The sequence below is a fragment of the Lachnellula hyalina genome, assembly GCF_007821495.1.
Source record: "Lachnellula hyalina strain CBS 185.66 chromosome Unknown contig00002, whole genome shotgun sequence".
Classification (NCBI taxonomy): Eukaryota; Fungi; Ascomycota; class Leotiomycetes; order Helotiales; family Lachnaceae; genus Lachnellula; species Lachnellula hyalina.
Genome location: NW_022157116.1, coordinates 44,689 through 56,431, shown reverse-complemented (window position 1 = coordinate 56,431; position 11,743 = coordinate 44,689). Strand labels below are relative to the sequence as shown.

Sequence of the window (11,743 nt, the reverse complement as noted above, 5' to 3'; positions counted from 1 at the left end):
CACATTTATCGATATTCCTCCAGGCCAAACATCTTACTTCGTTGACCGTGGCTTTTCTCTATTTTGTTCCATTAGTCAAGAAACACTACATATCCCCTTCAGGGGCAACAGATCTGTCTCCAATAGCTGAGGACATCATTCAATAGTAACTTCGTCGAAACCCTAGAGGCATAAAGGACGAAGTTGATAGAGTTTCTTTGAAAGAAATATCATGTTCTTTTGGCACAGCCATGTTACACAAAATGAATTGGAGGAAACCTTTGGTTCCTTGAAGGACAATGATGTACAAGACTTTGCCCAACATGCTATATGCTGTAGCCTGACGCGAATTCTGGTGTGAACATCCTTAAGAATAGCAAATCTGTTAAATACTACCACCCCTCCACGAGGCTGGTGATGTACTTACCGCCCCCTTTTCTCCTCGCTTGTTACAATTGCCCAATCGGGAATGCAAGGGATTTGAACAGCTTTTAAGTTCCAATAGCCTAAGCTGCTTCTAATTTTACACATTTTGGCAACAGTTTCTATGACTTGTATCCATAGCTATCTAATGCTCTCAGAATGCAAACTGAAACCCTTTCGGCATCCCGCCCCAAGGGAGTCATGGACCGTGGAAAGACTTGGATCCGGACTCCAATAATATGATCGCTCGTGACACACCGTGTCTGTAAGTCTATAACATACCTAGGTAGAATGAACATAGCGTCGCAGAGACCGCTCACAAACATGTTGATTTCGCCCACGTTGTTCTTCCCCTCAGTGTCTAAATCGTCGTCCTTGGTGGTACGAATAACCTTGAGCCATCACTAATATCAACAGCCATGCCATTCTTGGCCCAAAATAGACGGCAAGTAATCGAAATCCTAGCCAAAGTTTCGCAATGCTCATGAGCATTGACATAGGGACTTCTGTGCCCATCTTTCCACCACATTCTGGACGTTCGACGCGTTGGGAAACCCTGCAATGCAGGGCAGGGTGTCGAGGGCTTCTGCATCTTGAGCCTCAGGATTCCCTGCAACATACAAAATCCGAAAGAATCATCATTTCGGTAGCGTAGATCGACTAGGTTCCAACAAGTTTCTTCCGCTCGATTTTTCGACATTTTGTCCCCCATCTATCTTTCCCGCCTCTGTTGCTTCATCAAACTACGATTCTTCGTTGCGAATTATAGTCTAGTGACTTGATGAGAACTGGCGAATCAACAAGCTGCAAGGTCCCATTTTGTAGTCGCAGTTTTATCGATTTCAACGCGCTGAATTCGCTCAGCTCGAAGTCATTTTCCTTAGCAGCTGGGCCATGCAACATCTCTGAACAGCTTCTTTTTCTCAGCCCGTTTCGGAGTTGCGGCCTAATAGCTTTATCATAACGAAGAAGTAGTTGAGACTTGCAGGTATCATCTGCAACATTAACCAGTCAGTTCATGAATATGCGGAGTCCTCCAAATCAGTCAGCTTGATAGGTGTGCGCGATGGGATGAGACTTGTCAAAACTCGCAAGCCATCTCCATTTCATACAAATGTTGCCTTCTAGAAAACTTCCCGAGTTCACTTGGACCGAGCGAAAGGAGTCTTTGTTCAATATTTGAGGTTCAGAAAGAAAATGTGCCAAAGCAAGGAATAAACAGTAATTTGAGCAATACAATACATTCTACAGATTCTAGGACAGTGCAGCCAGGCCAAATCTAACTACTTGGCTAATGTGCTGTCTGTTCTCGAAGTTTACCTCCGAAGTCCGAACAGCTTCATTATTTATTGGACGCTTGAGTAATCGTCCATCTTGGAATTGCACGTGATTCGGTTTAAGAGCTGGTCTCTAGATATGCACACTTCCAACTATACGGATCCAGATAGATGATCTAAGCTCATTATTATTGTGGTGGGTTTGAAAAAAGGTAGAAAGAGTAATGAGAACGTCAGAAAGTTAACGGGTGTTCAAATGAATACTTAAATAAGAGCTATCAATATTGCCTTTGGGAACAGGGTGATTCTTCTTGTATACTAAGACAGAAAAGAGGGCATTCATGGGTGGGGCGGGGCGGGGATAGACATGTGGGAAGCGAGAGCGGTCGAGTGCGGCACAATTTAATATTTCTCGATGCACACCTGCTCAACTCGTACCTAACTTAATTTATTAATCCCACCATCAACCTGCAATAGCTATGAAAGTCCGAAATGCCTCCTCCAAAGAAGGGCTTTACAGGATCTTTCGATATGTCCAAAACCCCCAAGCGGAAAGCTCCTCCCCAGTCCTCATCCAACAGCCAGGACACGAATAGAGGACGCGCCGTCAAACGCGTCAAGATGATTGATTCGCGATCAATCCTGACTCAAAAGTCAGACGCAGCCCTCAAAAACGGAGAGATGGATTTACAGTCCTTCCTGAAATCACGCGAATTTGAGATCAAAGCCCTTGAAGATGGCATGCAGAGATCCAAGGCCTCCTCCACCCAACGAGCTTTTCAGCAAGTCCCTAGGGACATGCGGAGACGAACAGCGAGTCACAATGTCAAGAAAGTCCCGAAGCGATTGCGGAACAGGGCTGCGAGGGAGATGAGAGAGGACAACACGCCAACTGTCCATTCTAGTAAGAAGAAGCCGGGAAGCTCGAGGGGTCGAATTCGTGCAGAAACTGCAAAGCGTCTAGGGATCTTGGCCGTAAAGAAGCGCGCCCAGAGGAATATAGGCCAAGGCAAAGGTGTAGAAACAAGGGTGCCACGTCCAAAAATACGAAAAGACCTTCTGAACGACCCTCCGAAACAGATGTCGAAATTCAGGAAACGGCAGATTCATAAGTCGTGGCTACCAACTCACATGTGGCATGCAAAGAGGGCGAGGATGACAGAACCCAAGAAACCATTGTGGAGGTTTGCAGTTCCAATCACATCTACGGAAAAGTCATACAGACCCACACATCGTGCTGGGGGTGCTAGGGGCGCAGTCGTCTGGGATATGAGTTACATGAGCACCATTGGACTTGAAGGCCCCGTCGAAAGCCTCAAAAAGGTTCTAAAAGGGGTAGGAGTCTTAGATTTGGGACTTTGGGATGGCAAGGGAGAAAAGTGGATGGCAGGGAAGAGAAGTTGGACCGGCTGGCTCTCCCGTGAGACCAAAGGGGAGCGTACGCAAATTGGACCATCTACTGTCATATGGTGTAGCTTGGAACAAGATCCTATACATGAAGCAGACCATATGTCAAAGAAGAGACCACTACGACGAGTTTTTGTGAGGGTACACCCCGCTGCATTTCTGGAAACATGGGGTGAACTGCTCCGACTGTCTAAAATACAACGTCCCACTGTTCACATTGAGGATCTTCGATTTGAGATTGGAAGCATCAATGTCACTGGACCTGGATCAACAGAAGCACTGCTTGGGATCCTGCATCCGTACTGTCAGCCTGACGGCGCGGAAGAGAACCACGCCCAGGCGTTCTCATCTCTAGCTGGAGTAACCAACCCGGGCTCTTTGCCAGCTAGTTCTATATTAGCATTTTCTATCTCAGATCCTAGACTTCACTATCCACCGAGGCCCGCGAAAGTCCCCAAATCTGATAACGAGGAAGCTAATTTTGCCCTTCTTGAAAAGCTGTCCGCGTGGCCATTGGATGAGTCTAGCCCTTCTCATGCCCTCTTTGATCGCAATGCCCGCTTCAAGGCAACCAGACTCCCGGCGCAGAAGTCCATAAATCGACGTAAGAGCCAGGCGAAACCTGGAGAATATCCCTCCATGGTTGCCACTGATCCACATATACCTATCATACTTTTCACCTCACGATCAACATCATCAGCTGCCGCGCAAGGAACGTGGACTCTGCTCGCGCCTTGGAAATGCATTCTACCAATCTGGTACGGACTGGTACATTATCCATTGTCATCTGGTGGTAATCCACGGTTTGGAGGACTCGATGAGCTTCGGCAGATCCATTTCGAGCAAGGTGTTCCTTGGTTCCCGGCTGATTATCCAGGCACGGATTCCGGGTTCTTATGGGAAATGGACGAGAGGGAGAGGAGGAAAGCAGAATGGGATCGAAGGCCGAGAGGCAAGAGAATCGAGTGGGATTCTCTTGATCTCGGCGCTGGGAGGAAAGGCGAGATTGGAAGAGGCTGGGCGTGTGATTTTGAGAGACTTCTTGCCTTAACTCCATTGCTTGAGGGTGGTAACACTGCAAGCTCTGCTCAGGGCACAGAAAGCTTGGACACGGCTCAGCCAGAGAGGAGTGTCACTGAGTCGCCAATTAAGCATCTCAACAGCAAAACGTTCACGCATCTCCTCTCATCCTCTAATTATGAACTACCACACCCATCAACCGTGGCTACCGTTCGAATCAGGCTCATCACTCGTGGTGTCGCAACTCCCTGCGCCCGTATCTACCGCCTCCCTCAAGCAGCAGCTTCTTTGGAATCATCTACGACTAGCAGCTCAACTCCAACGACCCGTGAAGAATGGATGGCTCTACTTCCCGCGGCCTCTAGTTCTAAATCACTTCCCAACCCGAAATCCAAAGCTGCGAAAAGTCTTGGACGAATACCGCTGGATGCTCCTGTGCCTCAGCGTATTCGACTGCTAGCACAATCCCTTCTGCAAAACCCACCTCTCTCATACCCAGCCGACAAAGACGATGGGCATCCTTTGGTGCCGGGCGAAGAAGATCTGATTGGATTTGTTGTGACCGGGGAGTTTAATCTTGCGGAAGGGAAAGGTGTCGCTGTCGGTACATTAGCTGTGGCTAAAGTTTTTGAAGGCTTACGGAGAGATCGGAAGGTGTCCAAAGAAGGACGATTGTGTATAGTGAGGAACGCTGGCGAGAAGATTGGAAGATTGGCTCGGTGGGAAGCTGTCTAAGTTTTCAGTAGAATTGCAGACATGGAAAGAGAAGATACCCCTGTTTTATTACTACATTCATCCATCATGCCCCCATTGTTCTCTGTCAAAATGAAGTAAAATAGGCTCAAAGTGCTGTAAATATTGCGGTAATTCTATCGAGTCAAATGCTGGGTCTTTTAATTTGTGAAATGCTATTGCTGGATCATTTCCTTTTCTGGAAGGAACGATGTGATCTTCGACTTCATCAAAGGTACTAGGTAGTCAGGTACTATTCTTAATTGAGTGCAGGCTGAACAGGCACATTGTCTCCTGTCTAATGGTCCGCAACATTCTTGGCTGGGCGCCAATGCCTTGAATGTCCCCATTAAGATTCTCTATTGTCCTTCATCGGGTTTCCTAATTCCTCTTCGACCAATTTCCAAAATCAGACATTCGTTGCGAGTGACACATATTTATAGAAGCACACCATTTTAAGGCCCCTATTCCAGTTCGTTACAATTGATATGTTTTTCTAATGCAATGGTAGCTCCAAGTATATACCCCTATCTGGCCTACTGTTTTTTACTTTTATATATATATAAAGGTTCCTCATTTCATTTTCAACATAGCGAAGACACCTAACTCTCCTAATGTGCCAACTGTCAAATACACAACTATTATATGCATCCCAGCCACTGTGAAAAAACATACGTAGCTCCTCCTTTGGTCCAACGCGTGGCTGGGTTTTCAGCCAACAAATATACAATTTGAAGCCCTAAAAAGCTTATAGTTCTTATTCAACCTTCATGCTAAATATCGAGCCAATGACCGGAAGAGCTCTCGTAACTTTTGGAGGAATATGACCCCTTTCCGCAAGGGTTTCTGAAGGGCCAAACAAGGAAAGATTAGAGCAATGATGGGTCAGGGGGAACGACGACACTTGAAGACGCTAGAGGTGTACGTGCAAGAAGAATCTTCACTTATTATTTGGATTATGAAGTGGCTGTCATTGAAGTGGCTGTCCCGATAATTAACTACAACAACCGGCTGTGATTGCTCTCTAGCCCTCCTGGCCATGTGCTTCTTTTGCTCATCCCGATGAGCGAACTTGTTTCCTGTTCCACCGTGCTTCTGTAAAAAGTTTCTTCGTCCTACGATCATCTTAGTGCTGGAGCATGTAAAGATGAGATTCAAGGTCGAATACCATCAGAGGTCTAACAATAAGGTCTCTCGATCTTTCATGTTAGCCCAAGCAGTCATGGATTGGACTGCCTGAGATAGCTTGGGGTTTCCAACATTCCAGTTATGTCCAATCGTTCAGCCGTCACGATTGCCTTCAGGTTGGATTTCGGTTGGTGAAGTACGTTTGGGACGCCTCTTCTGCCTTTTTGCTGCCACAGGGAATCTCTTTTCCAATCCACATGTATAACATCTCCGCACCAACACATCTGCCCAGGGTTTCTTACCCTCTTTGCTTTTGTTCTCAACTTCATTTGTGCAAGTAGACGCATCTGTCAGCAAGGTATCGCACTTCTTGCATATCGCATGTTTCATAGTGGGTGAAATGCGCATCTGACCCTTGAGTGTAACTGATCGGAGGTCAGAGATCATGCGGCGGGCTGCGGGACGGTAAGCTGCTTCGGAGGTTGTCGTCGAGCTGCTATGTTGCGCCCCATTGGTCTCTATTGATTTCGGGTGGTTGCTAGGTGTCTTGCTTGTGTTGTTCTCGTATTGTGTAGGTCCTGACTCGGAATGCGGTTGCTGTGCTGCCAAATATGATGCGGCTTGATATAGATATGAGACCCGGCTGTGTAGTATTTTATTCGGAATATTGCCAGTCCCTTTCGCTGCCTTTGCTTTGACCATGATGATTCGGGTGATAGGTAATAGTGACAGCTGTTGTACGTCGTTGTGAGGAGGTCGGTTCTTTTTATGGAATTACTACAGTTACATACCATATACAAGTGCCTAGGTAGGTAGGTAGGAAGTAAGTAAATTGACTTTTTGGTGGGGTGGGCGATCGTGATCGGAGAATATTTTGACCGATCGCCGACCATTGCTGAGTCAGTCTTCGCCTGTCAGCGCTAGCGCTTAGGTACGGTAGCCTAGCCTTCCCTTCCCTTCTCGCGACAACTCCACATTCTCTTCTCTCCAGCCTCAACTTCAAGCCTCGATCCTCTCTTGAATCGCAGCCCTCGACTGACCATCACCCAGATCTCTATCAACTTGTCGCTCGCCCGCTCACCTGAACTTCTTCTCTCTACCTTTTTTTTGTGCCTTTTCGACCTTCAATACACCGCCTGTCGATCTTCCACGGGAGCACATCAACACAACAACGTACACAAACTTCGCCTTCCATCAACCACCATGTCTGCCGAAGAAGATCTCATCGATTACTCCGATGAGGAGCTACAAACCACCGATGCTGCGCCTGCAGCTGGTGCCGATGCAAATGGAGGTGCCAAGAAGGGCGATTTGACAGTTTCTGGAGGCAACGCCGACAAGAAGGGCAGTTACGTCGGCATCCACTCGACCGGATTTCGCGATTTCCTATTGAAGCCGGAGCTTCTGCGTGCCATTACCGATTGCGGTTTCGAACATCCATCGGAGGGTCAGTCATAACATTTCCCCAAGCTCCATATCCTTCCACAGCGCGTCCGTCCATCTCGCAAGCAAAAGCAAAAACAAGAAGAAGGAAATATGAGAATAAATACGCTGGTCCTTCAACCCTCCAAAGAAGTCGCGGCCGATCCTGGAATGTCTCTGTGGCCAGGTTGCAAACCTAAGCAGGTTATACAAAGGGAGATCTCTACGCGCGCAAGCGAGAATCTCGAGAGGGTGGTGCAATCCGGGCGAAGCGGAAACATGCACGAGAAAGGTGGCGCCAAGAGACTTTCCAGGATTTGGCTCGTAATCGACAACTTCGAAATTGTTGCAATCCATGCTCGGTCGACGATATACGCCTTTAAAGGCAAATGTCGCACCTATGTTTCGATGCATACTTTCCTTGGGATCGATGTTGTGTTGTAATGCTTTCTGGATATTATTACGCGATGGACGGACGTTGCGAACTCCTGCCTATATTTACACACTTGGAGAATATTTTGATCTAACATCGGCTCGGTTTACTCTACAGTCCAGCAAGTTTGTATCCCTCAAGCTATCCTCGGTACCGATGTTCTCTGCCAGGCCAAATCTGGTCTTGGTAAGACGGCCGTCTTCGTCCTCACCACTCTTCAACAAGTTGAGCCTGTCGCTGGCGAGACATCCGTATTGGTCATGTGTCACACCCGTGAACTTGCATACCAGATCAAGAATGAGTATGCTCGTTTCAGCAAGTATATGCCAGATGTGAAGACCGCCGTCTTTTATGGAGGAACCCCAATCCAGAAGGATGCCGAGATCCTGAAGAACAAGGATACCCACCCTCACATCATCGTCGCTACACCTGGTCGATTAAACGCTCTCGTAAGAGATAAGTTCTTGCGACTCGGGAGCTGCAAGGTGTTCGTTCTCGACGAGTGTGACAAGATGCTGGACCAAATCGGTATGATATGGTTTTCCTTTGATGTGCCCAATATGCTAAGACGTTTCTAGACATGCGCCGCGATGTCCAGGAAATTTTCCGAGCTACGCCCACTCAGAAGCAGGTCATGATGTTCAGTGCAACCCTTTCACAAGAAGTTCGACCAATTTGCAAGAAGTTCATGCAGAACCCTCTTGAGATCTACGTCGATGACGAGACTAAGCTCACCCTTCATGGTCTTGCTCAATACTACATTAAGCTTGATGAGAAGGAGAAGAACCGCAAGTTGAACGAGTTGCTTGATGAGCTTCAATTCAACCAGGTCATCATCTTCGTGAAGAGTACTGTACGCGCAACTGAACTCGATAAGCTGTTGCGTGAATGCAACTTCCCATCCATCGCTGTCCACTCCGGTGTAAGCCAGGAGGAGCGGTACGTATATCAATTTTATCTGCTGCTCTTCACATACTGACAGAGAAATAGTATCAAGAGATACAAGGAATTCAAGGAATTCAACAAGCGTATCTGCGTTGCCACCGACGTCTTTGGTCGTGGTATCGATATCGAGCGTATCAACTTGGCCATCAACTACGACCTCCCCTCTGATGCTGATTCATACCTCCATCGTGTCGGTCGTGCCGGTCGTTTCGGTACCAAGGGTGTTTCCATCTCCTTTGTCAGCTCCGAGGCCGACCAGGAGGTATTGAAGGCAATTGAGAAGCGTTTCGAGGCTTCGGTTCCGTAAGTCTCCTGCCACCCATCTTCTTTCACCACATTAACAGCTTCAAGCGAATACCCCGCCGACGGCATCGATTCTAGCACCTACATGGCTAATTAGATTCGACAATCCGTCTTTTTTTTGAGCTCTTGTGAAAGGGGTTCTCGGGATCATCAAAAAATATTGCACTCTCACCTTCGTATCTGCGTTATTTTTGCGGTCAGGCGGCATGGCTTGTTCGAGTTATTTCGGTTTCTCTTCGCACAAGATGGATTCTCTGCTGCTGCTGCTTGCTTGTGCGAATGGGCATCGATGGATAGATAGTGGAGGAACTGAAGGTGGGCTGTCTATCTCTTGCTATTTCGTTCTTTCTGGACTTGAATTGCGAGTGATTGTGTAGGGCCCAGGTTTTTTTAGACGTAGGATGACAATACATGAAAGTAAAGCAACGCAGCGGAATAGAAAAGTCTTTTCGGTCCTTTATGCTCTCGAGTGTTTCGACTATGAAATTGATAATGATTTGAACCCACTTACATCTGTCTATGCCACCGAGAAGTCCTCGAGGTTCCGAGTAGTACTCCATTAGACTCCCACAGGCTATTTGAGAGTGGATACTACCCACCTCCCACAGCTAGTATTCCGTGCCGCGGAGAAGGGGATATAGAAGAAACGCGTAGCACAACTCTTCCTGATTCCAGAAGTCGGTCCAGACCCAGATGGTCCAACATTCATGCGAAAGAGTTTGAGACTTGGTAGCGGGAGGGAGTAGGTGTCTAAATGCTTTTGAAGGAGCAAGTGCCATGATAGTGTAAGCCCGGAGTATTTTAATGCCAGCACCTCTCTTGCCTCTCCATTCCGCTCTCAACTCTCATGTTCCTTCTTCCTTGATTAGCTTTTTCCAAAGACGTTACTATAAAGTCGCAGATGAGACGGTCGAGTAATATCTCTCTCTCTGTTTTCTGGCTGATTCTTCAGCCTTTGAATGGAAGGGCCGTGTAATAAGGAACGCCTCCTCGGGGATCGGGAGACGGTATATGACATGTACAAAGGAACGCATCGTGTCGTGCGTAAGAGGAATACAAGTGAAGGGGGGATTAAGCCAAGGACGTGTTTGTTGGTTTTTCATCCAGTCTTGCGTTGCGTGATGAAGAGAAGATGGAAATGGAAATGAAAGCTGGTACGAGAGGCGGCGCGTACCTCATTTTACGGTTGTCAGGCAAGAGTCTTTTCCTCTAAACTTTTGATCTCCAAACGAATGCTGGGTAGCAGCAACGTTTGGGAACGAGGAAGGATTCCTGCCTGTCATCTCACCCACGGGCATTTTGACGAGAACTAAACTCTTGGGAAACGAGATGAGATGAGATGGATTTGGTCGGGGGGAGGCTCCTGTGATGGTTCGCAAATGTATGGGTTGGAGTTCCTGAAGCTTCCTCGATAGCTATTGGTGTTTGCTAGGTGTTCAGCAAATTTGCATCTGCGCTTTTGGGCCCCCATTTCATTGGTCTGAGGGAAGGAGTGTGGTTCGAGATGATATGTAGAGGAGATGTGCAGGATATGAGGCGCGGCATAAGATATGCGTGGTGTTTGGGAACGAATGAGGTTATGGGGCGGGGGCTAGATGGAGATGCAGGGGTGGGGTGGAGCTGGAGATGGTTGATGGTTTGCTGAATGTTGTACCGAAGGCGTTTCGTGTTGGGTGGGCAAGGGCACAAATGGAAATGACTTGATGGGATTTTAGGTTTACCGTGTCTAGGATTAAAAGGGGTTGGGCTCGAGGCTCGGGCCAAGAAGACGAGTCCCATGCGTAATAAGGTACATCTCCCTAGAGGTGTATTCGAACCGTTTCTTGGTCAATGGGGTGTTTCTCAATCGGACGGAAGTAAAGCCACTATGTGAGTAAGCTGTGGGATGGCAATCATAGTTTATCATTCTCAGGCCCTAAGGGAGACGGATATGCTGTCGAACATCAAGTTGGCTATAAAATCATGGTATCATAGAAGCCATCGGATGGTTCATCTGCAAGATGCGCCAAGTCGGCAGTCAGGAGAAAACGATGAGGTGGACAGATCAGAGGATGGGAACTGTAGGTAACGACGGGCGCTGATAGAGTGGCTCGGAGATTTCATTCGTTCCGGGATGCTTGCCTGGCCTGGTATTGGTCTACTAGACCTATTCAGTATTACACAGTAGTGTATCAACCAACTAAGACATATGAGGCGGCACGAAACCTCTTTCTCATTCTCGTTTAGGAGTACGAAGTACCCTGAATAGGGGAGGAAGGCGAAGTGTCAAATAGACGTCGAGACGGATGTGCAGAAGCGCTGATCAATTTTCCATAATTGCACTTGCAAGAGAGCATCAGCGTATAGAGGATCGCAATAACGAGGCTTTATTTGGTCTAAGCAGGGTATATGGAATTAGGAGTAGAATGAGACGCTGCGACTGCACAGCCATGTATGGTGGCAAATCGGGACGATATGTTGATCGGGAATTTACTATTTCATACATACTTACAAGTAGGAAATAAAAAATAGTACCGATGCAGATGTAATTCACGTATGAGCAGCTAGTGGGTTCGAGTATTGGATGAGAGCAAAGCTGGAGTAAGTCTCCATGAAAGAAGAATGATTGCTATTGCATGCAGGAGAGAGATGGGAAAGAGAACAGTATAGAATTTGTTGTCCTTTAACTCCTATA

At 47.3% G+C, this 11,743-nt stretch overlaps 4 protein-coding genes across 4 annotated transcripts; 3 read left to right on the top strand and 1 right to left on the bottom strand.

Annotated features, from left to right (window-relative positions):
• Positions 1-2,171: 2,171 nt before the first annotated feature.
• On the top strand, positions 2,172-4,841 carry pop1 (Ribonucleases P/MRP protein subunit pop1; the record flags this gene model as incomplete). Its single annotated transcript, XM_031145178.1, has 1 exon — positions 2,172-4,841. The coding sequence occupies one exon, from the start codon at positions 2,172-2,174 to the stop codon at positions 4,839-4,841; it is 2,670 nt and encodes an 889-aa protein (XP_031009791.1).
• A 1,278-nt stretch (positions 4,842-6,119) lies between these two features.
• rpr2 (Ribonuclease P protein subunit rpr2) lies at positions 6,120-6,668 on the bottom strand (the record flags this gene model as incomplete). Its single annotated transcript, XM_031145177.1, has 1 exon — positions 6,120-6,668. One exon carries the CDS (start codon positions 6,666-6,668, stop codon positions 6,120-6,122), a length of 549 nt encoding a protein of 182 aa, XP_031009788.1.
• A 501-nt stretch (positions 6,669-7,169) lies between these two features.
• On the top strand, positions 7,170-7,832 carry SUB2_1 (ATP-dependent RNA helicase; the record flags this gene model as incomplete). The annotated part of the gene is made up of 2 exons (XM_031145176.1): positions 7,170-7,413; positions 7,498-7,832. The coding sequence occupies 2 exons, from the start codon at positions 7,170-7,172 to the stop codon at positions 7,830-7,832; spliced, it is 579 nt and encodes a 192-aa protein (XP_031009789.1).
• A 249-nt stretch (positions 7,833-8,081) lies between these two features.
• Positions 8,082-9,166, top strand: SUB2_0 (ATP-dependent RNA helicase; the record flags this gene model as incomplete). The annotated part of the gene is made up of 4 exons (XM_031145175.1): positions 8,082-8,349; positions 8,400-8,760; positions 8,812-9,069; positions 9,118-9,166. The coding sequence occupies 4 exons, from the start codon at positions 8,082-8,084 to the stop codon at positions 9,164-9,166; spliced, it is 936 nt and encodes a 311-aa protein (XP_031009786.1).
• Between the last annotated feature and the right edge of the window lie 2,577 nt (positions 9,167-11,743).